Genomic DNA, 24,383 nt, shown 5'->3' on the forward strand with positions numbered 1-24,383 from the left:
GGGAAGGGCCGCAGAGCAGCGGGGGAAGGGCCGGAGAGCAGCGGGGAAGGGCCGAGAGCAGGGGGAAGGGCCGGAGAGCAGCGGGGAAGGGCCGCAGAGCAGGGGGAAGGCCGGAGAGCAGGGGGAAGGGCCGGAGAGCAGCCGGGAAGGGCCGCAGAGCAGGGGGAAGGGCCGCAGAGCAGCGGGGAAGGGCCGAGAGCAGCGGGGAAGGGCCGCAGAGCAGCGGGGAAGGGCCGGAGAGCAGCGGGGAAGGGCCGCGGAGCAGGGGGAAGGGCCGCAGAGCAGCGGGGAAGGGCCGCAGAGCAGCCGGGAAGGGCCGAGAGCAGCGGGGAAGGGCCGCAGAGCAGGGGGAAGGGCCGCAGAGCAGGGGGAAGGCCGGAGAGCAGGGGGAAGGGCCGCAGAGCAGGGGGAAGGGCCGCAGAGCAGGGGGAAGGGCCGGAGAGCAGCGGGGAAGGGCCGCAGAGCAGGGGGAAGGGCCGCAGAGCAGCGGGGAAGGGCCGGAGAGCAGCGGGGAAGGGCCGGAGAGCAGCGGGGAAGGGCCGCAGAGCAGCGGGGAAGGGCCGGAGAGCAGCGGGGAAGGGCCGGAGAGCAGGGGGAAGGGCCGCAGAGCAGGGGGAAGGGCCGCAGAGCAGCGGGGAAGGGCCGCAGGGCAGCGGGGAAGGGCCGCAGAGCAGCGGGGAAGGGCCGCAGAGCAGGGGGAAGGGCCGCAGAGCAGCGGGGAAGGGCCGCAGAGCAGCGGGGAAGGGCCGGAGAGCAGCGGGGAAGGGCCGCAGGGCAGCGGGGAAGGGCCGCAGAGCAGCGGGGAAGGGCCGCAGAGCAGCGGGGAAGGGCCGCAGAGCAGCGGGGAGGGCCGCAGGGCAGCGGGGAAGGGCCGCAGGGCAGCGGGGAAGGGCCGCAGGGCAGCGGGGAAGGGCCGGAGAGCAGCGGGGAAGGGCCGCAGAGCAGCGGGGAAGGGCCGGAGAGCAGCGGGGAAGGGCCGGAGAGCAGCGGGGAAGGGCCGCAGAGCAGAGGGGAAGCGCCGCAGAGCAGCGGCAAGGGCCGCAGAGCAGCGGGGAAGGGCCGCAGAGCAGCGGGGAAGGGCCGGAGCGCCGCGGGGAAGGGCCGCAGAGCAGGGGGAAGGGCCGCAGAGCAGCGGGGAAGGGCCGCAGAGCAGGGGGAAGGGCCGAGAGCAGCGGGGAAGGGCCGCAGAGCAGGGGGAAGGGCCGGAGAGCAGCGGGGAAGGGCCGCAGGGCAGCGGGGAAGGGCCGCAGGGCAGCGGGGAAGGGCCGCAGAGCAGCGGGGAAGGGCCGAGAGCAGCGGGGAAGGGCCGCAGAGCAGCGGGGAAGGGCCGCAGAGCAGCGGGGAAGGGCCGAGAGCAGCCGGGAAGGGCCGAGAGCAGCGGGGAAGGGCCGCAGAGCAGGGGGAAGGCCGGAGAGCAGGGGGAAGGGCCGCAGGGCAGCGGGGAAGGGCCGCAGGGCAGCGGGGAAGGCCGGAGAGCAGCGGGGAAGGGCCGGAGAGCAGGGGGAAGGGCCGCAGGGCAGCGGGGAAGGGCCGGAGGGCAGCGGGGAAGGGCCGAGAGCAGCCGGGAAGGGCCGCAGGGCAGCGGGGAAGGGCCGGAGAGCAGGGGGAAGGGCCGCAGGGCAGCGGGGAAGGGCGGAGAGCAGCGGGGAAGGGCCGAGAGCAGCCGGGAAGGGCCGCAGGGCAGCGGGGAAGGGCCACAGAGCAGGGGGAAGGGCCGGAGGGCAGCGGGGAAGGGCCGCAGAGCAGCGGGGAAGGGCCGGAGGGCAGCGGGGAAGGGCCGCAGAGCAGCGGGGAAGGGCCGGAGAGCAGCCGGGAAGGGCCGAGAGCAGGGGGAAGGGCCGCAGAGCAGGGGGAAGGGCCGGAGAGCAGGGGGAAGGGCCGCAGAGCAGGGGGAAGGGCCGCAGAGCAGGGGGAAGGGCCGGAGAGCAGCCGGGAAGGGCTGAGCACCGCTGCTCCTGCAGGGAGAGCTTCCTGCTCCTTCCGAAGGGCCGCGCATTCCGCCCCCACCTGGCAGGCTGGGCTCCAGCAGCCGTGCAGGAGGCCACAGCACAGAACTGAGAGGCCCACAGCAGGCGAGCCCCCTGGCCCGGGTCTGAGGAAGGCGGGCAGGGCTAGCGGGGAAACGCACGGGCTGGAGGTAGCGGGACGGGCAGACACCCCGCGAGCCCGGCTCTCATGGGGCGTCCAGCCCGTGCACCCCGCAGACCCTTTCCTCGCCCAGCAAACTCCTGCTGGCAGCCAGTGTGGGGGCGGGGGAGTAAAATCAGTGCTGGGAAACGCAGGTATTTTGTTTGGATGTATTTTTAACTATCAGTTGTCTCAAAAGGACATAAAAAAACATTAAGGATATAATTCCTGCCTTCTTCGGCTGTATCAGGCTGACTCCACAGTCACACAGGCAAACATGTCAGAGAACAACACACGTCCAAGTAGAGCTCAGTCAAACTGAGACCCAGTGAGCTACAGATATTGTCACGGAGTTAGGCTGTGCTCCAGCCAGCCCAGGGCTCTGGCAGCAGGGGCCCCGGGAACCTAGCACGAGGACAGCCGGTCGTCGTAGACATCACACCCTACTGCTCGGGACTCAGGACCCTCCACTCAGACCTCTCGTACCACTGCTCCTCCTGGGGGGGGGGGCAGCTGCTGGGCGGACAGGACAGTGTTGGGGGGACGCTGCTCAGGACTCAGGACCCTCCACTCAGACCTCTCGTACCACTGCTCCTCCTGGGGGGGGGGCAGCCGCTGGGCGGACAGGACAGTGTTGGGGGGACGCTGCTCACACTCAGGACCCTCCACTCAGACCTCTCGTACCACTGCTCCTCCTGGGGGGGGGCAGCTGCTGGGCGGACAGGACAGTGTTAGGGGGACGCTGCTCACACTCAGGACCCTCCACTCAGACCTCTCGTACCACTGCTCCTCCTGGGGGGGGGGGCAGCCGCTGGGCGGACAGGACAGTGTTGGGGGGACGCTGAGAAGGCTCCAGGAAGTGAACCAGAGTCAAACCCGACAGCCTGCGAGTCCTGCTCAGCTGAGACTCTAGGGTGCTCGATCGGTGCTGAGTGGTGGCCAAAGGGACAACACCACGGCTTGTAGGCTGGTAATTTCTCCACAGGCTTTTCTGCTGCCCACTTTGCCCATTACCCCTATTTCTACATTTTCCTGGACTCGCCAGCTAGTGTGTTAGGGAAGAAATAAACCGACATTATTTGTATTTGTATTGACTGATGGTGCACACAGAAAATCTAAAAGAATCTACAGTTAAAATTAAAAGCTTGCTGGATACCGGTCAGTATAGTATTCCCATAGATTAGCAACAAAAAGAATTAGAAAACAAGTAATTAAAAATGCCATTTACAATAACATACACAGAGATCCAATAACTAGGAATGTATCTAAAAAATATGCAAAAGCTCACAACTGAAAATGATTAAAACACTTAAAAACATCTATTAAGGCTTAAATAAACAAAGCTAGCCATTATCAGAGACCCGGTAATATCAAACTGTCAGTTCTCCCCAAAATGACTTACAGATTCAATGCAATCACCATTAAACTATCAGGAAGTTTTATTTGCTGGTAGCAATCGGCAAGCTGACGGTAACACCTGTTGGACACCTGCGGCACCCAACTAGCCGAGGCTGTCCTGAAGAGCAAGGCTGAAGGACGTACACCCCAGATACCTGAGACACAGCTGCTCCTGAGACCATGGGCGACGCTGCCACGGGACCCCCGCCCGAGTCCCGCGCACTTGCTGTGAGTGAGCGCGTGTCCTCTAAGTGTGGCCTGAGGCCTCCACAGCAGACCCACTTCACAGTGAGAAAGCTCCTCGCAATGGCTTCTAACACACCTCATGAATAACTGTTAGAGTTGTGTTACTTTTGTCTTTTCTTCCTAACCAAATTTTCAAGTGACTTCTATGAGAATAAGAAACTAACATCTTGAGAGTCATTAAGTTTAATGTAGCTTCTCTAGTAAACACGATTATTTTAAAAAAATAACTGAGATGCTCCTTATTCTGAGAAACCTCACAAGGGTTGACTACAGTACAAATCCTTTGCTGAGGGTATTTTTCGAGGAGAAAATCTTACTAGATGTTAATGGACGTATGAGGTACCCGAGCCCTTGAGCGAAGGGGCGCGGCCTGACCCTGCCAAGGTGTAGCACGGAGCACGCAGAACACGTACCCTTGGTCGAGGGTAGGAAAGGGCAGAACGAAACTCAGCCACATTTCATCTCTCAACCCGCCCGCTGCCCCAGGAAGGAAAGGGCAGCTCGGAGCATGACGCCGCCGCGCAGAGAGCAGGCGGTCCCGCCGCACGAAGCCGTGCCCGCACTCTGTGAGCGGCCCAGGCGGAGCCGCTCGGACCCCGATCCACTGATCTTCCAGTGTCCCGCCCGCCTTCTGCAGTCTGCTGCTCTTTGTTCTGCTTAAGTGCCAGCCGAGGCCCCACAAACACAAGACAAACGCGCAGACCAGTGTTTCCGGGCCTCCTCCAGGAACTGGTCGACACGCGGGAGGTTTCTGCCTGTTTGGAAGCTTGTGGCCTGAAATTACTTTGTTCCTGGCAGTCACTCTGAGTCCAGCAATATTTTAACATTAAAAATAACTCCCTCACTGCATTACTTGAAATTTCTAAAACAACTGCTTTATTTTAGACTCTAATTTTAAATAATTCATTTCTTGAAGAGAAACTTTCAGTTACTAAGCTAGCTCCATCTGAACTTTGTAGCATGAAACCCTAATACAGACATAAAAGCATCTTGTTGAGAGTATCAGAGATGTCCCGTTTCCCCCACTGCCTCCCTCTTCCCGCTTCCCAGCCTGCCCCAGGCCTTCGCACCTACAGTCTGTGTCCATGGAGACGCACAGGCACATGCAAGTTCACACCTACAGTCTGTGTCCATGGAGACGCACAGGCGCATGCAAGTTCACACCTACCGTCTGTGTCCATGGAGACGCACAGGCGCATGCAAGTTCACACCTACAGTCTGTGTCCATGGAGACGCACAGGCGCATGCAAGTTCACACCTACAGTCTGTGTCCATGGGAGACGCACAGGCGCATGCAAGTTCACACCTACAGTCTGTGTCCATGGAGATGCACAGGCGCATGCAAGTTCTCTGGTTAATCTCTTCCTGCCCGCCGCCCCCTTCGTGCCAAGGTTCATCAGTCTGTTCCTAGACTTTCTGTAGAAGTTCTTGTGGCTTGGTTGAGGTCAAGAACACCAAACCGAGGATGTGGTATGATTATCTCACTACAATCCAGAGCACAGTCACACAGTGACTCAAGGACATCTTACAACGTGAAAGCCACCCGGAGCCTGCTTCTAAATACAAGCGACAACCAAATGGCCCTCAAGAGACAAGCCTTTGTCCTGATTATTCACTCATCTGGATGGCCTAGGTAATACTGTACCTACCCAAATCTACTAAACCAGGCTATCATTTAGGATTCTTTTTCTGTGAATCATGGATTTACTTTATTTTTTTAATCCTCACCCAAGGATATTTTTCTATTTATCTTCAGGTAGAGAGAGGGGGGGAGGGAGAGAAACATCAACGAGAGAGGGACACATCGACTGGTTGCCTCCCACAAGACCCCAACTGGGGCCAGAGATGAGCCTCAACCCAGGCACGTGCCCTTGACTGGAATCGAACCCTGGACTCACTTGGTCTGTGGGCTGATGCTCTCACCACTGAGCCAAACTGGCCAGGGCTGAATTGTGGACTTAAAAAAATAACCAAATAGACGTCACCGTGAAACATTGCTCTCACACAGCTCAGGAACTATTTGAACAAGTCCCTGAACACTCTGGGCATCTTTATTTTTATCCTCACCCGAGGACATTTTTCAATATTTTGTTCAGATAGAGTGGGAGGGAGAGAGAGGAAGAGAGAGAGATAAACATCGATGTGAAAGAGACACATCCAGTGGCCGCCACCCGCACGACCAACCAGGGCCGGGGACAAACTGCAACCGAGGTACGTGCCCTTAGCAGGAACCGAACCCAGGACTCTCCGGACCGCAGGCTGACGCTCTCACCGCTGAGCCACACCGGCAGGGTTCTGGGCATCTTTGGCTCCGCTGCCAGACGGTGCCTGCAGCACGCCGACGGGGTGGCGCGTGGGAAGCGCCGCGTGGCTGTGGAGCCCCCGGGACACAGGGGCTTCGGTGTCCGTCACCAGAGCACCCGCACCCGGCGGCTCTTCCTCCAACTGCCCGTCGTGACTTCTGACAGCAGCGAGCAGACGGCGGCCCAGCGCGTGAGGCCCCGGCAGAGGGGAACGGGGACCCCGGGGACCCAGGCCTCCAGCGAGGATGGGAACAGACACAAGCAGCTACAGCGCGTCCCTCTCACTGCCGGCGGTCACCGGTGTCTGTCCCTCTCTCTGTTGTTGGCTCTCAGAAATGTGTCTTTACTTAGAGTTGACATATAGTATGATGTTAGTTTCAGAGGTGCAACACGGCGACTCAGACTGATTTACACCAGGCACCACCCAGTGCTACGACATTGCTCATCATACCCCCACGCTGTGCGTGGCGGCTCCGTGACTTACTCTGTAGCTGAAGTCCGCACCTCTTCACCGCCCCACCCCGTTCCATTCTGCGTGGGCAGGCCCCAACTCATGCAGAGCACCTTAAAAACTTCACATTTTTAAATGGTGGTCTGGACATGTGTTTACCTTTAAAATTCCTCTTCACATCCTATTAAAATGACAAGAAATGTAATAAAGGAAAACCCCACAAGAACACAAAGAATAAGAAAGAAGGCAACAGCTGACATCCTACACAGGCTCGGGCACTCGAGGTCGCCCTAAAACACGCGTGAGGGTGGGACTAAAGAGTCAACGTGGAAGTCTGTGTAGGAAACAACCAGCCTAGACCCCGACCTGACTCCACAGGAGAGCACTGCCCACCCCCACGCAGGGGCAGGCGGGGCGGAGGGGCCGGAGGGGCCAGAGGGCCTGGCCCGGGGGAAGCACCACGCTGGGAACAGGAGGCTTCTGGGAACGTCTACTTTTTTGATGATAAATGCAACAGAACAAAAAACGGAAGATGTTTAAGTGCATCTACTCCATGAAGCCCACCACAAATCATGGTTCTTCAAGCACACTCCCCGGACTCCTTTCTAGAAAGACCAATGGACATGGTGGAATATCTGATACATCCCTTCTTTATGGGAGACATTGCCAGTTCCCTACTACCAGAGTCAGGTTTGTTAGAGCCAGTCTGGGAACCCAAGACGCATCACTGAGCCCGGCGAGGCCTGGGCAGGAAGGTGAGAGACTGATTAATCCCGGTCACAAACCTTCCCTTCTTTCCCTATCGCCACCTCCACAGTCTAAGAAAAAATAATTTAAATTACATTGAAATCATGTAGCTACCACAGAAAATGCATGAGAAAACATATGATTTTACCTATGAAGCTACTGCCGAGGACAGAGACCTGCCCCCTTCTCCGTGGGCAGCGTGGATGCTCTTACTGCCGTAACGACTTTCTAAGCTACAAACATCAAGACTTCGCGACAATCTGAGCGAGAAGGGAAAGAGAACCCAGAACCTGCGCACTGCGCCCCACACCACAGACCTGGAGAGCTGGGCCCAGAAGCAGCGATGTCCAGCTCTCTGCATGAGGACTCCTAGTCCTTCCCCTTGACTGCCAGACTAACAGGACAACAGCCAACACAACAGCCGTCCGGTGTGAATGTCGTCTCGTACCGTAAACATACAGGTCATGTAACAGTGTTACTTCTTTTGGTCACATAGCATAATAAGGTTGCATCTGATTAATTCTTGGTACCAGAAATCCTTATATACAAGGATAGGCACCTGATTTTTTAAAAAGTCACTTTAGAGCAAAAAAGGTAGGTAATTACTACTATTATTATTTTTTTTGTAAGCCAATCAAAAGTATACCTTTGTTTTTGTCAGGTCAGCAAAAAGTATATTTTTTGGTGCGCTGCAGAATTTTAGTGGTTGGTTTACATGCCACGAGATGAAAAGTTTGAATGAAAACCGCAGCCTTATAGGACTAACACCGAGTGTGATTCCACCTACAACCCTGCGCCGATGTGAAAGAGAACCTTCTGGATGAACGCCCTCCCTCGGTCAGGTCTCCTCCTGGAGTGGAGGCCAGGGTGAGGGTGCCCCCAGGTCTCCCAGCTCCTGTCACCCCTCTGCCTCTGCTCCGGCCCACCTGAGGGCACGCTCAGGGTCACAGACCTTCTGCCTCGGCTGCGTCAGAATGATCCAACTTGGCTTCTTTGTGCTGCCCTTCGGCGACCTTCACAGCGACCGCTCGGCAAATGGCCCCCAGCTTCCTGTCCAGAGAGCGCACCCCTGCCTCTCGTGTGTACCTGTCAATAAAGAGCAACATTGTATCTTTGGCTGAACACCACCTGCAAAAATAGACAAAAGTAATGTGTAAACACGTACATTTTAAAGGTCATTGCATTTTCATGAGTACTGCCCCTCACATTAAAAAGTTCCTTGTAAAAGTATTGTTATCTCTAAATATTCAGATGGACTCTCAGCTACGACGTTTCGCTTTGCAGAGTCTCTGAGACCACTGACCGGGACTCACATGCGGACCCTCGGTCTGCGGAGCTGGGCTGGCAGCTCATATCACTTCCGAGGGCTCTAGTGCTTTCCTGGACAAGACCAGAGAAAACTGCAGACAAGTGTGCTAGGCTGCAGACTCTTCTGCACAACAATTTTAGAACAGAACCGTTTCCCGCTGAAGCCCACAGCACCGGACAGAAATCGGGTGTGTCCAGGAATGGCCGCCGCCGCCGCAGCAGCCCCGAGGGTGCGGAGCACGCGAGCATCGTGCTTCTGCCGACCACTAGGTGCTTGTGCAGACTGTCTCGCAAACCTCGGTGTCACTCCAAGCCCACAAGCCACGTCACAACATCACACAGCACGACCGTCTCTGACACCCAGCGTGAAGGGTCTGAATGGGCAGGATGAGGTACAGAACGCAGTGTCCTGTGAACCCTGGTTCTGACTGGCGGTCAGACATGTTCTAGGCTGCAGGGAAGCAGACTTTTAAGGTTCTGAGAAAAGACAAATACAGACTCTTGGTTAATACTCTAACCAAGGCTGGAAGGATCGAGTCCACACCTCACAACTGCACATAACCCCAGTACGGAGGAAAACAGGGAGGCATCTTAAAAACAAAGCGCCTGGCCGGTGTGGCTCAGTGGTTGAGCGTCGACCCTGCACCAAGAGGTCGCTGGTTTGATTACTGGTTGTGGGCCCAATCCCCAGTGGGGGGCATGCAGGAGGCAGCCAATCACTGTACCCTCTCATCAATGTTTCCATCTCTCTCCCTTCCCTTCTTTTCTCTCTAAAAATCAATAAAGAAAAAAATTTAAATAAATAAACAAAGCAACACAAAACCAGAACCAGAAGTCCACTGCAGCTTCCCAGACAAGCCTCCGGCCAGTGCAGCTGCGGTGTCTGGACAGAGGATGAGAAGAGACACCCAGGAAGCTTACGGGAGAATCGCCCTGACGTGCAGGCGCAGCCGCAGGAAGTTCGGGTGTGCTGACAATCGCGAGGATGACAGCAACAAAAAACACCTTTTTCAAAAAGGCGTTTGAACGACGACGCAGCAGGAACGCACGCAGACTGCAGCAGGAGCAGCTGACTGCAGGAAGGAGGCAGGCCACCCTATTTGGCACTGCTACACCGTGAAGTGTCCCGTAAGAGCTGGCTCCTGTTCTCATCACGACCTGGACGGAAGGTGTTACAGACACCAACTTTCAGGCGACATAAAACTAACGTCCTTGATCAGCAAGATGAAAAAAGTCAGTTTGCTGCAATGGTAGCTAAACAAAATATACACAGATTGCAAACTTTCACATTTGGGCTTTAAAAAATTCCCCCCAAGCCCTGGCCGGTTTGACTCAATGGTTGGAGCGTGGGCTGGCAGACCAGAGTCTCAGGTTAGATTCTGGTTAAGGGCATGTAACTCGGTTGTGGTTCAGTCCCTGGTCCCAGTCAGGTCGTGCGGGAGGCAACTAATCGATGTGTCTCTCTCACATCGATGTTTCTCTCTCTCTCTCTCTCTCTCTCTCTCTGCCCTCCTCCCTTAAAAAAAAATCCACCAATGAATACAGAATGGTATAGGCCAAACTTACCAGAAATTCATATGAAAAGAAATAGTTCTCTAGGCAACAACTGGGAAATACAAATAGTGATTACTTTTGGAGTCATTATTTAGATCCAGATAAGCTATGGATATTTTATCCCATCACTCAAATTTTACAGATGGGGAAGCCTTCAAGAGGCTGAGTGACTTCGTGAAAGTTGCCCACAGGCACCGGGGGTGTAATCTGGGAGAAGGCTGCTGGAGGACTTTGGCATATAAGTCACATAATTTATTTCTCCTGGCATTATCCACACAGTAAATCTCAAGTTAAGAAAAGGAACTCCCAGGTCAGATGTAGTCTTACTGTTTTGTATAAATCTAAACAGACTTCCGAAGAAGGCTGGCTTAGATCAGAGAGCAGTCTTGGTGGCCAATTCTAGTCTAAGTTCAGCACGAGAGACGGCTTTGCTCCTCCTGAGAAGCAGCGGTTCCCGAGGAGGCCGCCGAGCGCCTGGCGGGCCGCTGAGGCCCTGGTCTGCAATGCGGAGCCAGGACTCGAGAAGCCACTGCAGACATCCTTCTCCACACGTCCACTCCGACACGCAACTCACGGAGCAGACTGAGCGACGACCTGGGCCATCTCTGTGCTGCCTGCACAGGCTGACACACTGGGTGGCTAACTTGGGAAGGTGCCTTCTCCATTGTTCCAGGGTGAGTTCTGAAGATGAAAACTCCAAAGATTTTAAAAATCTCTCAAAGAGAAGAGAAGAAAATCGGAATAACTTAAAACAGATGTCTGAAAGCAGCATCTGACATTTTAAGATCTGGGCCATAAAAGGTGTCTCGATAGTTTCCACGTTTTTGGTTTTCAGATTAATCCCTTACACTGCTACCGGGGAAAAGCTGAAATTCGGCCTCACGCAGAGTCTTTCGCTACGAAGGCACGCTCAGTGCTCCCCCAGGACCCCTGCCTAGGACAGAGCCCTGTGCAGACGGCAGTCACGGGACGCGGCCGGCCGGCCGCTGCAGACGCAGGGAGGCAGGAAGCTGCCCTGCCGGCGCCAGCGCGGGGACGCCTGGGGACCGTGACTGACCTGGTGATGATGTCGAGGGTGGTGGCCTGCGGGACCTGCACCTGCTGCGGGGTCAGCCCGTGCTGCTCCAGCTGCTTCGGAATCAGGTGCCTGTGGGCGATCTCGATCTTCTCCTCCTGGGTGTACCCTGCAAGAGGCCCGGTTGCAGCGGCTCCCACGGCTCCCCGGCGACGCTCGTTTACCGTGAGTGTAAGTGTTACCGCAAATAATGCGAATAAAGAAATGTTTTCTCCAATCGACCGTTAAAATTTCCAACTTTTCCCCAAAGAAAACAAGGATTTGTAAGCACAGCATCTGAAAGTCTTTTGATTAAATGATATGTCTCTCAAAGAAGAGAAAAAAGTCTCAGTCAAACCTTAGAGGTAATTATCTCCTTAGCTTAATTTTGAGTTATTTTATTAATAGGAAATACATCCCTTTTCTTTCGCATAATTTGATACATAATTGAAAATAGTTAAACACAACAAGACAATGAAATAAGCAGTGGTTCCCAGGGAAGAGCCACACATCAATTCCAGTAACAAGCCCAAAACTAAATGTCCCTACAGCAGATTTTCCCTCTACATGTTGGATTCTATATGTAATTTATATATCTGAAAGACTTTATGTTCTTATTTATTTAAAAGCCTCCATGAGCCCGGCCGGTGTGGCTCAGTGGTTGAGCGTCGACCCTGCACCAAGAAGTTGCCGGTTCGATTCCCAATCAGGGCACATGCCCAGGTTGTGGGCCCGATCGCCAGTGGGGGGCATGCAGGAGGCGGCCAGTAGATGTTCTCTCTCTCCTTCTCTCTTTAAAACCAATAGAGAGAGAGAGAGAAAAAAGAATGATCTTACTCTTAAATAAATAAATAAATAAAGGCCTTAATGAGTGCAGATTTACTTTGTCTTTAAACCTGTGAGACAAAATTCCCCCTGAACCAACTGCCCCCTTTCATGGCAAAAGCAGCAATTAAAACGATGGGCTGATAGACACCCGAGGCAGAAGAGGAGACAAGGCCGCACTAAGGCCAGCGCTGCAGAAGGAGCTGGGCGGCACGCAGGGCACCGAGCTGGGCGGCACGCAGGGCACCTCCGCGGCGTCTCCGACTGTCTGCACACTGGGAGTTTCTGGGCAACTGCGTTTCCTGACCTATTTATTGTAGTCTCATAAATATGCACAAAGCAATTTTTACTCCACCCTATTTTAAACTAAGCATAGGAGCTGGCAGGGCTCAAGAAATGCAATCATCATTCACTTGGTAGTAAAATGATATTTCAGATTGTATTAGAATCTAAATATAAAATCTACTCTCTCCATTTTAACAACCCATTGATAGCAGATGTCTTCTAGGGAAAAATCATTCTGAGCAATTAAAATAAGGTGAAGACACTGGGATTTATTCACTGTTAGCAACTGGAGGACTTTTTGAAAAAGAAACAACAACAAAAACACAAACAAAATAGAACAAACGACCTGAGCTGAAGCGAGGGATGTGGACGCAGCCTCACGGCCAGACGAGACCCAGGCCGGGCAGCAAGCTCGGCTGGTCTCTGCGGCCTGCCTCTCACTGCATGAAGACAAAGGGTTACGCCTCCCCAGAGACCGTAAACACATCAAAATCTGATTAATGGGAAGCTAACGTGACCATGAAAGATCTGTTTTTGGTTTCTAGACACTTATTTTAAAAAATAATTATTTTTATCTATAATTTTAGAAATTGCTTCAAAGAAGAATGCCTTGTTTTTCATTAAAAAATGACCATTCTTGAATGCTAAGTTCGATCTGAAATTATTATGCGAGATTATTCCTGAGACTCATCTGTTACAGTTAAAGTGAACAAAATGTTGTTGCTCCAGACTCTGAATCTACATGAAAGCTGGTTTATTCAGCAGACTCAAAAACGGGGATGACCATACACAGGAAATCAACTTTTTACTCACAACTCCACAGTGCGGCCCATTTTAAAGGGCTATGTTCAGAAAAGGAAGAAGAATCGGGTAGTGACTTTATTTGGGAATCAAGTACCTGGCACCTGAATGATCTCCATTCTGTCCAGCAAGGCAGGTGGAATAGTGGCTGTGGTGTTGGCAGTCGCTATGAAAAGGACTTGGGAGAGGTCAAAGGCCACGTTCAGATAATGATCTGTGAAGTTGTGGTTTTGCTCCGGATCCAGCACCTGCGGCAGAACGGACACAGTGAACCAACGCAGTGGTTCCGGCAGGAAGCTGTGCGAATGAACACACGTGACACAGGCCGACACTTCTCAGCAGTTAGCCGGAGAAACATGGAGATAACACCAAGACCTGGCCACTGTCCCGCACGTGTTCCGCATTCTAAACGCCATTTTTAAAAAAATGGAACACATTCAATGTCAACATTTTTGAAAACATAAAAGCACAAAGAAGCAAAAATTACCCTTTCCATTTTCTTCTTCAACCTACGTGACTCACTGTGTGGCCCTCGCCAAGCTCCCAGCCCTGCAGAACCAGTTCCTCTGGTAGCCAACCCCCTCCTGACTGCTCTGGGGAGAGGAAGGGAGCGTGTGCAGCACCTTGAAATTCTTAGGTAACAGGTGAAATAATAGTTAGCATTTTCCTCCCCAGACGTTATCAGAAAGCCTGGTACAAGTCCTCGGCTGCAAGGGGAAAGCTGAACAAGTCACCAGTCCAAGTGGCTCTGCCCTATTCTGACAGCACAAGGGCACACTCAGCTGTGCAGAATGCCTGAAGACAAAGCCTCTCTGTGTGTGAGGAGCAGAACGCAGCATCTACTAAGCCATTCACATGGATACATCTGGAAACTGATGTGGAACAACTATCTGGTTCAGATGGCTGCCCCGATGCCCCGCGTCACGGCTCCCCGCGCGAGGCCTGTGGGACCTCAGAGAGGGCTCCCGGGCCTCCCACGCCCGGCCCTTCCACTGCACGCGGAGACATAGACGGGGCTGGCACACTCATTAAAAAGAAAGGAAAATGACTGAAATACCAACCACAATCACACTTATCTATTTAGAATGCACTGTTTTCACTAAGAAGTATAATAACTTCTCTCTTAAAATCTACTCTGTGTGTGTTATCCATGTGAGTACCTAAAGCGAGTGCAGTGGCGTAAGGTTAGGGGAGACCTCAGAAGAAATCCCACCCGCCACCCCTAACCCTGCCAGCACCTTGACCCTGGGCTTCCATCCCCAGAACCGCGAGACAATACATTTCTGGTATTTTTATTTTTATTTACTTATTTAAAATATATTTTTATCCTCACCCAAGGACATTTTTCCATTTATTGTTCAGATACAGTGGGAGGAAGAGAGAGGAAGAGAGAGAGAGAGAAACATCGACGTGAAAGGGACACATCGAGTGGCTGCCACCTGCATGACCAACCAGGGCCGGGGACAAACTGCAACCAAGGTACATGCCCTTAGCAGGAACCGAAACCGGGTCTCTCTCGACCCCAGGCCAACGCTCTAACTGCTGAGCCAAATCGGCCAGGGCTAAAATATATTTTTAAATTGATTTTTCAGGAAGGAAGAGGGAGAGAGAGATAGAAACATTAATGAGAGAGAAACATCGATTGGCCGCCTCCTGCACGCCCCCCACTGGGGATCTGGCCCACAACCTGGGCATGTGCCCTGACTGGGAATCGAACCGGCGACCTCTAGGTGCAGGGTCGACGCTCAACCACTGAGCCACACTGGCCAGGCAATTCCTGTTTTTTAAAAAGCCACCCAGTCTGTGGCATTTTGTTATGGCAGCCTCAGGAGACTGATATATCCTTATTACATACATATTTATATACATAGGGATATATTTTTACTTATTATAATTTTGTTGTTGTTAATCCTCACCCAAGAATATTTTTTTTAGAGAGAGTGGAAGGGAGGGAGGGTGAGAGAGAGAGAAACATTGATTGGTTGCCTCCTGCACGATCCGTGCTGAGTATCAAACCTGTAACCCAGGAATGTGCCCTTGACAGGGAATCGAACCTGAAACCACTCGGTCTGCAGGCCGATGCTCTATCCACTTAGCCACACTGGTCAGAGCACACAGGAGTATATTTTTAAGATTTTTATTGGTGGGCTGCGTGAACAAGATGTATGGAGATCACTGGAGCAGACAACAGAGACCTCAGCAAATATAAAGCCTCAGACTGTGTTCTAGACTCTGAGAGTGATGCCTGATAAGTACCAGAAAGAGACAGGAATTATAAAAAAGAAGCAAATACTTATCTTAGACTTGAAAAATACTGTAATTTAAATGAAAAATTCACGAAAGGATCTAGACAGCAATTTCAGCTGGCAGAAGAAAGAATCAGCAACTTGAAGATAGGTCAGAATTACTATCTATCCTTCTCTTGGGTGCTTGATTTTTTTTGTTTTGTTTTTTATTTTACTACTGAATCCCAGCACAAGGGCACACTCACGCCCTAGGAGGGTCCCTGCAGAGACAGAACTATGACAAGGGGCCCCATGTTAAACAAAGAAGGCCTTGGAGAGACTTCTGGTCAAGGTGGCATAGGTAAACATGGTCTCGCCTCCTCCCACAACCACATCAAAATGACAACTAAACTACAGAACAAGCATCATTCAGAACCGCCTGACACCGAGCTGAAGGGAAGGCCTACAACTACGACATTAAAGAAGCTGCTGCCACATGGAGACTGGGAGGAGGGCAGAGGCGTACAGGCTGGTCCCACACCCACGTGTGGCGGATAAAAATCAGGAGGACGCCTCGGCTGGGAAGGTCCTCCCTGAGGAGTGAGGGGTCCCGGTCCCACACCAGGCGCCCCGCTCAGGGTTCCAGTGCCAGGAAGTGAACCCCCATCACTTCTGGCTGGAAAACCAGCCGAAACTGAGGCTGAGGGAGGCTGAGGCTGCTGGAGCCCCAGGCAGTTCCTCTTAAAGGGCCCGCGCACAGACTTACTCAGACTCGCACCCTCCAGGCTCCAGGATGGGGGAGGCAGCTTGAAAGGCACCAGAGACATAAGGGAAAGAACTAAGTGGTTTGGCATTGGGGCGAGAGCTGGAGAGGCAGCTTTCTCCTGGACAGAAGTGCTGTTAGAGGCAGCGGATCATTTGGTGAGCCCTTCCCCAGGGCGACAGAAGGGCACCATATCTGGGACTCCAGCAACCTGGTTCACACTGTTTGCCCCACCCTGTGATTCCCTGAGGCCCTGCCCCACCCAACTTTTTAGCCCACCCAAGCTATTTCAATGGCTTTACTATAGGATTGTCCTGTCTTAGATCCTGCTTCAGTTTTTCCTAAAATCTCTCAAACAAGCAGCATCTGGTCTCAGCGAGCCCCATACCTCTCACTAAGTGGCCCCAGGACTACACTAGAAGCAGCCAGCCTTGGCTTACAGTTTGGCTTTGCCTGGGCACCTCCAAGACCAGCACAAGAAGCAGCAGTTGGCAGATTGCTTTGTAGCTTATGCCAGGTGGCCCCGGGTAGAACACAGGCAGAGGCTGACCTTGCCCCAGAGCCAGCACACCCAGTGGACAGCTTCAGACCACATCGAAACACCACCACCCAACCACCCCCACAAGCAACACACTCAAGGAATAGACTCAGTGGGTACCAGAGCCCTGCTGAAGTGTCTTGCTCTGTGTGGTGGGCCCCACCTGCACAGCCGATCCTCCAAGGTGGTCAGAGGATGGTGGATAGTGGACACAGCCAGTCCTTGCAGCTGATTAACCTGCACAAATCCCTCCCATTGATGTGCCAACAGCAATCAAGACTCAATTACAACAGAGGGGTGTACAGTCCACACTAGGGGTGCACCTTGAGGGTCCAGCTGGGGTGATCAGGGAGGCTGTGCCACTGGACCCTACAGGACAGCTACTGCAATAGGCCACCCTACAAAGCCTGGGAGACATAGCAACTCTACCTAATACATAGAAACAAACACAGGGAAGCAGTCAAAATGAGGAGAGAAAGAAACATGTCCCAAATGAAAGAAAAGACCAAACTCTAGGAAAAGAACTAAACAGAATGGAGATAAGCAATCAATCAGATACAGAGTTCAAAACACTGGTTATAAGGATGCTCAAGGAACTTAGTGAGACCTTCAAAGAACTTAGTAAGAACATCAACATAAAAAAGGACCAGTCAGAAATGAAGAATGCACTAACTGAAATAAAGAATAATTTACAGAGATTCAATAGTTGAGTAGGTAAAGCCAAGAAGCAAACTGTCAATTTGGAATATAAGAAAGCAAAAAACACCCAATCAACAGCAAAAAGAAAAAAGAGTCCGCCCTGGCCGGTTTGGCTCAGCGGTTAGAGCATCGGCCTGTGGTCCCGAGAGACCCGGGTTCGGTTCCCACTAAGGGCACGTACCTTGGTTGCAGTTTGTCCCTGGCCCTGGTTGGGTTGTGTGGGTGGCAACCACTCAATGTATCCCTTTCACGTCGATGTTTCTCTCTCTCTCTCCCTCCCACTCTATCTGAACAAAATATCAAAAAATGTCCTCGGGTGAGGATAAATCTTTAAAAAAAAAAAAGCGTCGAAAAGAATGAGGACAGTGTAAGGAGCCTCTGGGACAACTTCAATCATGCCAATATTTGCATCATAGGGGTGCCAGAAGGAGAAGAGAGAAGAGACAGAGCAAGAAATTGAAAACCTATTTCAAAAAATGACAGAAAATTTCCCTAATTTGGTGAAGGAAACAGACATACAAGTCCAGGAAGCACAGAGAGTCCCAAACAAGATGAACCCCAAGAGGCCCATACCAGGACACATCATCATCAAAATGCAAAAGGTTCAAGACAAAGAGAATCTTAAAAGCAGCAAGAGAAAAGCAGTTCGTTACCTACAAGGGAGCTCCCATAAGAGTGTCAGCTGATTTCTTAAAAGAAACTTTGCAGGCCAGAAGGGAGTGGCAAGAGATATTCAAAGTGATGAAAAGCAATGACCTACAACCAAGATTACTCTATCCTGAAAAGCTATCATTTAGAATTGATGGACATACCAAGAGTTTCCCAGACAAGAAAAAGCTAAAGGAGTTCATCACCACCAAACCAGTATTATACGAAATGTTGAAAGGTCTTCTTTTTTTTTTTATCCTCACCTGAGGATATTTTTCCATTTTTTGTACAGATAGAGTGGGAGGGAGAGAGAGAGAGAAACATCGACGTGAAGGGACACATCGAGTGGCTGCCACCCGCACGACCAACCAGGGCCGGGGAAAAACTGCAACCGAGGTACATGCCCTTAGCGGGAACCGAACCCGGGTCTCTCCAGACCACAGGCCAACGCTCTAACCGCTGAGCCAAACTGGCCAGGGCTTGAAAGGTCTTCTTGAAGTAGAAGAAGAACAAAAATAAGAACAATAAAATGACAATAAATACATATAAATCAACAATTGAATCTACAAACAAAATGAGCAAGCAGCCCAGAAACAGACTCAAAGATATAGAGGACAGTTTGTTGCTTGCCAGATGGGCGGGGGCTGGGGGGCTGGGTGAAAAAGATGAAGGAATTAAGAAGTACAAACTGGTTGTTAGACTGATGAACCTCAAAGGGCGGGAAGAGACAAACCAAAGAACTTCTATGCACATATGCATAAGCAATGGACACTGACAATAGCGTGGGGAAGGCAGGAGGGGGCGGGATTGAGGAGGAGGGTGTCAATGTGGGAAAAAAGAGGGGACATCTGTAATACATTCAACAATAACAAAGCTAAGTTAAAAAAGAAAAGAAAGCCTTGGAGACTACCTAGTCACAGTTCGTAACAAGCCTCCCCAACCACTCCATGAGTAACCTCCATGTAAATTCTAACAGTCAGACCACCAATCAAATATGAGGGAAATGTAAAGCCATTTCCAGATATAAAAACTTGAAAAACATTTACCACCCATGCAGGCTTCCTCGGGAAACAATTGGGGGGTTAACTCACAAAAACAAGAGAACAAACAGAAAGAGGCAGACAGGGAACAGGAAACAGGAAACAAGAAACCCAACAGGGTTCAGGCAAAGGGAGAACCCGAGGACAGCCATGTGCCAGATATGGAGGGGCCTGGCTCGGACCAGATGTGGAAGCGCCCAGCTCAGACAGACCAGAGGCTTAAAGAAGATAAACCTGATGGAACACATGGTGTCTGAAAGTCTTGAAAATAAGTTAGACAACTGGAGGAAGTAAACAAAAGAAGCAAGACAATCATTAACACTAAGACGATTGTAAAAAACATACAGAAAAACAAAAAGGAAGACAGGATGAAAAGTGGTTTCACCACATACTCAGCTGTGAAAAGCACTTCTGTAATTATAGAAGTGTGAACACTCACCGAGTGAACACCAGGACACAGTCTGTACTGGGAGACGGGGCACCAGACAACAGTGGGGCAGAGGGCAGCACACAGATGCTACAGCCCCAAACCACAGAATCAAGAAGGAGCGATACAGCCATGCTAGCGTGAGCATGGATCCATCAACAGAGGTCAAAGTGCAGAAGAGGACACGGGGACCCCAGGGAGAAGGAAATTTGGTGCTGTGTTTTGTATCCTCACCCGAGGACACTTTTTTGTATTCTTCTGATAGAGAGAGAGGGAGAGGGAGAGAGAGAGAGAAACATCGACGTGAGAGAGCTCATCGCCTGGCTGCCACCCACACGACCCCAACCAGGGCCGGGGACAAAGTGCAACCGAGGTACATGCCTTAGTGGGAACCAAACCCAGGTCTCTCTGGACCGCGGGCCAACACTCTAACTACTGAGCCAAACTGGCCAGGGTTTGGTGCTGTTTTTGCAATAACCTTGTAGAACTACTGGTCTGTAAACAAAAAGCATGCATAAAGTTTTAATAAACTATTTGATTAAAAACAAACAAGGAAAAAAATGAGAATTATTATAAAAAGAAATCTCCGAGACACTGAAACATCGAACTGCTTCAGACTGTGGTCCACACCAGCCTGGCTTTCTCGGGACGAACCCACATGCACGGGAATGCGGTCACTCCTCCTCCAGGCTCACCTCAAGCAGAGCGGCGGCAGGGTCACCCTGCAGACTCTTCCCCAGCTTGTCGACCTCATCCAGCAGGAACACTGGGTTGTTAACCCCGACTGTCTTCAAGCCATTGATGATGCGACCGGGCATGCTGCCGACGTAGGTGCGCCTGCAGAAAGCAAGCCGCAGTTTAGCGCCAGGGGCCAGGCGTGGGAGCCCGGTCCAGCTGCCCCAGCGACGCAGCGAAGTCTGATGATGCACCACAACATTACCAGACTTCCTATTTAGGTCGACGTGAGTGCCCATGGTACTGGAGCTGGATCTAATTTTGGCCATTGAGTGAAACTGAAAAACGTTACACTGAGTCACATAGTTGCGACTCTTACTCTTCGAGTTTCCAAGACATGCAACACGCTGTGAGTTTAATCCCCAGGCTGCTAGTAGTTTTCAGAGCACCCTCCTTGCACCCCACCCCTAACACAACCAGCTCTCCAGGAAGTGAGACAGCTGCCCCAGGCTGGCTCATCGCCCTCATCTTCACCAAGGAAATCAGAATTGGTTCAAAGGGCCACTCAAAATGCAGACCCCCGACCCCTGCAAAAGGAAAAAATTCCAAACTCTTTTATTTTCACAGGCAATCAACTGTTATTAATTGCAGTAAGAGGATCTGGGGTCACCAGTGTTTATACCAAAATTCCATTAATTCTGGCTACTGAATAAACTGTGTCCATCCTACATACACTCCGTGGCACAAACCAGTTCAGCCGGATACTTTGTTACGAGTTACAATTACAGGCAGCTTCATCATATGTGAATAAAGATCACCTACAGAATCATGACAGGTGTGGAGTGTGGCATGAAGTAAAAACAGTACGTTTGTCCAACTGGGAAAAGCACCTTTTTTTACAAAGCCAGCTACACTTTATTTTGCGCAGCCTAGGACTAACTTTCATTACCACCCCGCTGTCTGGGCCTGTGCAAAGCCAGCGCTGTCTGTAAGAGGGATGAAGGGTGACGCCTAGAAGAACCGGTCAGGGTGAAGTGGCCAGCGGTCTCCCAGTCCACGGAGCAGCCCTTGCCTCTGCCATGTGGGTGGCACAAAGCACAGGGTAAACAGCGGGCCTCTGACGCGATGACAAAGCCTTGGCGACGTCCCAGGGAGGGAAAGAAGGCCCTGGGACCAGTCACAGCAAGCACTGCCCTGTCAGCAGGGTCCGCACATTCAAGGTTGCAGAATGGGAGACAGGAATGACCAGCCTCGAATCAACACACTCTCTGATAGATTTCTCTGAGAACGTGCACACGTGCCAGTGTTCTGTGCTAAGCAGGGAAGGGGGACATTTTCTTTTCTTTTTCTTTTTTTTATTATCCTCACCCGAGGACATTTTTCCATTCTTTGTTCAGGTAGAGTGGGAGGGAGAGAGAGGAACAGAGAGAGAGAGGGAAACATCGACGTGAAAGGGACACATCAAGTGGCTGCCACCCGCATGACCCAACCAGGGCCGGGGACAAACTGCAACCGAGGTACATGCCCTCAGCGGGAACCGAACCCAGAATTCTCTGGACCACAGGCCAACACTCTAACCGCTGAGCCAAACCATCCAGGGCAAGACAGTTTTTAAAAGCCCTCAAAGCCTCTCAGGGTCATTTCTTGCATTCGTCACTTTTCCTCTCCTTACTGTTTTCCATGAGCAGGTACTGACAGTTCCAGACCCAAAGTCACGGAGAGAAAGTAACAGCCTAGGCCGGCGCCCCTTCTACAGAAGTGGAATCCAGACACTCGCCACCACAGACAAACAGAGGCCCCTGAGCTGCCCAGAGACGCCGGCCCGGCCCCTGTCCGGAGCTCGAGGCTCTCCTGCCCGGTCCCCGGAGCCTTCCTGACTTGCTGCCACGACACTCCTGACTCCTCCATGACACCCTCAGGCTTTCTCCCCTCCGTCCACACGCTGCCCTCCGTCCGTAAGGCCCTCCCTGCCCATGGAGCCCCGCAAGCTCTTGCCGCCGGGCGGCCGCAGTGGTACTGCGCGGGGGCCGCACAGCGCCTCTGACGCGGCCTCACGACCTGGCGCTTACTCACAGGTGCCAAGCACACACCTCCTGCAGAGCCCGCGAGCACCCGGCTGACAGAGGGGCTGGGCACGGGGCTGCGACACTGTCCCCCACACAGAAGTGGTGTCTCCCACTTACTGAGGACATGCAGCGCCGCCAGCACCCAAAGCGTCTTTCCACCACCACTGCTACAACCGCACCAGCTCCGAACGCTGCTGGGACAGACTACTTGACCTAAGCCTGTTTCCTCGGATCTAAAACAGGGGTAACAGCCAACCTCGTGGATCACATTTACTTCTATGAACTGACTGAAATGATTTCCATGTAGTATTTAAATATAAAAACAGCCCTGGCCGGTTTGGCTCAGCGGTTAGAGCGTCGGCCTGCGGTCCGGAGAGACCTGGGTTCGGTTCCCGCTAAGGGCACGTACTTCGGTTGCAGTTTGTCCCCGGCCCTGGTTGGTCGTGCGGGTGGCAGCCACTCGATGTGTCCCTTCACGTCGATGTTTCTCTCTCTCTCTCCCTTCCTCTCTGTCCCTCCCACTCTATCTGTACAAAAAATGGAAAAATGTCCTCAGGTGAGGATAAAAAAAATAATAAAATAAAAAATAAATAAATATAAAAACGTACGCCGGGAAACTGACGGGCGGGAACAGAGTCCGGCCATGGAAGGGCCGGCAGGGAGCCCCGTGGAGGGGCCAGGGGGGCCGCTGAGACGGCAGAGCTGCGCTGGTCCCGGTGAGCGCGGCTCTTCCCAGACGCTCGAAGCACGGACCTGAACGGCGGGCCGAGGTGCCGATACGACCGGACTGTAAACTGCGTCTTTCTGTTTCTCCCCGTCGCCCACATACATCATCATCATCTAACTCTATGGACACTTTAATTTTTTTTTTAATCCCCAGCTTTCCACTGATTTTTAGATGTGGGGGTGGGGAGAGACACATCAGTCTAAGGAGACAAAGCGATTGGTTGCTTCCTGCACGACCCCGACAGGGGCCAGGGATTAAACCTGCAATCCAAGTACATGCCCTTCACTGGGAATAGAACCCGTGACTCTCGGGTCCTCGGGCCGACGTGCTAACCGCTGAGCCACACCGGCCAGGGCTCTGTGGACACTTTTACAGTCAACTCCTGACTTATCAGCAGCTTCCTGCACAGCAACAGGCACTTGCGACGAGAGCCTGGAGTCCCATGCCTGGGAAAATCAGGAAAGCAGGGACCAAGCAAGAGAACAGCGAGGGCGAGAACAGAAAGCAGCTCTGTCTGTCCTGGGCTATTTAAAGCTGAGGACACGGGGCCTACTCAGAGGCAGAGGGAAACAAACTGTGCGAACGCCACTCGCGGGCACGGGACCACACTTAAATGCCAAGACCCGGGCGCTTCCAGCATGCCCTGCTGTCACGGACAAGTGCTTGCCCCCCCCCCCCCCCCGTGCCCCTCCATCACGCTCAGAGGCAGCCTGGGCTCTCCGCTCTCCTCTCGACGCCTGCACCCCACTCCCACCTGCTTCCCGACAGGTTTTCAAACAGAACCCTCTCCGGGCTCTGATGACGCCCAGGGCGGGCGGCGCGTGGCGGCCGAGGAGCGCTCAGCAGCCGAGGGTGCCGGAGGGCAGGCTGAGGGTTGGGGGGCTGGCTCAGAGGAGCCCCACACCTTTTCTCCGCAGGGGCCAGTCTCTCCACATGCGCACGTGTCTGAAAGGCTCACGTTTATATTTTAGACAAAAACACAACCTTCTTTTACAAGACAAGGCCCTATTTTCCTTAGATTCAGTTCTCTTAACAACAGTCACACACGAAAGTCAATTCACTTGGAAAAAAGTGAACACATTTTATATCAGTGTCAGTAGATTTAGAACAGAGCTGTTTGAACCCAGCCCAATGTTCATAAGTGATGAGAACTATGAGATTACATATTGCCGACCAACAGGCATCATAAAAATACATGTTCCCACACAAATTCAACGATCATACCAAGAACAGGATGTTTTGGGCACAGTGTAAAAGTCAGACTGAATTTTGTAAAACGTTATGTTGAAATGTGTAGCTCTAACCCTGCCCGAGCATCGAGCCCTGAAGGAAAAACCAAAGCTGACTTTATGGCAGGCCGCCCGTGCGCCAGGCTCCGACTGGGCACTTGCCAAGCCTCGCTGAACTGTCAACTCCAACGAGGAAAGAAACAGGACAAATCACCTGCATGCCACATACCCTTGACCTCGATTTCAC

At 52.4% G+C, this 24,383-nt stretch overlaps 1 protein-coding gene across 1 annotated transcript in view; it reads right to left on the reverse strand.

Moving 5' to 3' along the window:
• LONP2 (lon peptidase 2, peroxisomal) overlaps window positions 1-24,383 on the reverse strand; it is a 61,851-nt gene that overhangs the window by 16,156 nt on the left and 21,312 nt on the right. The window contains exons 8-11 of the mRNA XM_036275125.1: window positions 20,135-20,276; window positions 13,197-13,347; window positions 11,192-11,318; window positions 8,225-8,358 (exon numbers count right to left, since the gene is read on the reverse strand). Of these exons, the coding sequence (XP_036131018.1) occupies window positions 8,225-8,358; window positions 11,192-11,318; window positions 13,197-13,347; window positions 20,135-20,276 (554 nt within the window). The remainder of the gene's footprint in view (window positions 1-8,224; window positions 8,359-11,191; window positions 11,319-13,196; window positions 13,348-20,134; window positions 20,277-24,383) is intronic.

This window comes from Molossus molossus, unplaced genomic scaffold (genome assembly GCF_014108415.1).
Source record: "Molossus molossus isolate mMolMol1 unplaced genomic scaffold, mMolMol1.p scaffold_m16_p_21, whole genome shotgun sequence".
NCBI lineage: Eukaryota > Metazoa > Chordata > Mammalia > Chiroptera > Molossidae > Molossus > Molossus molossus.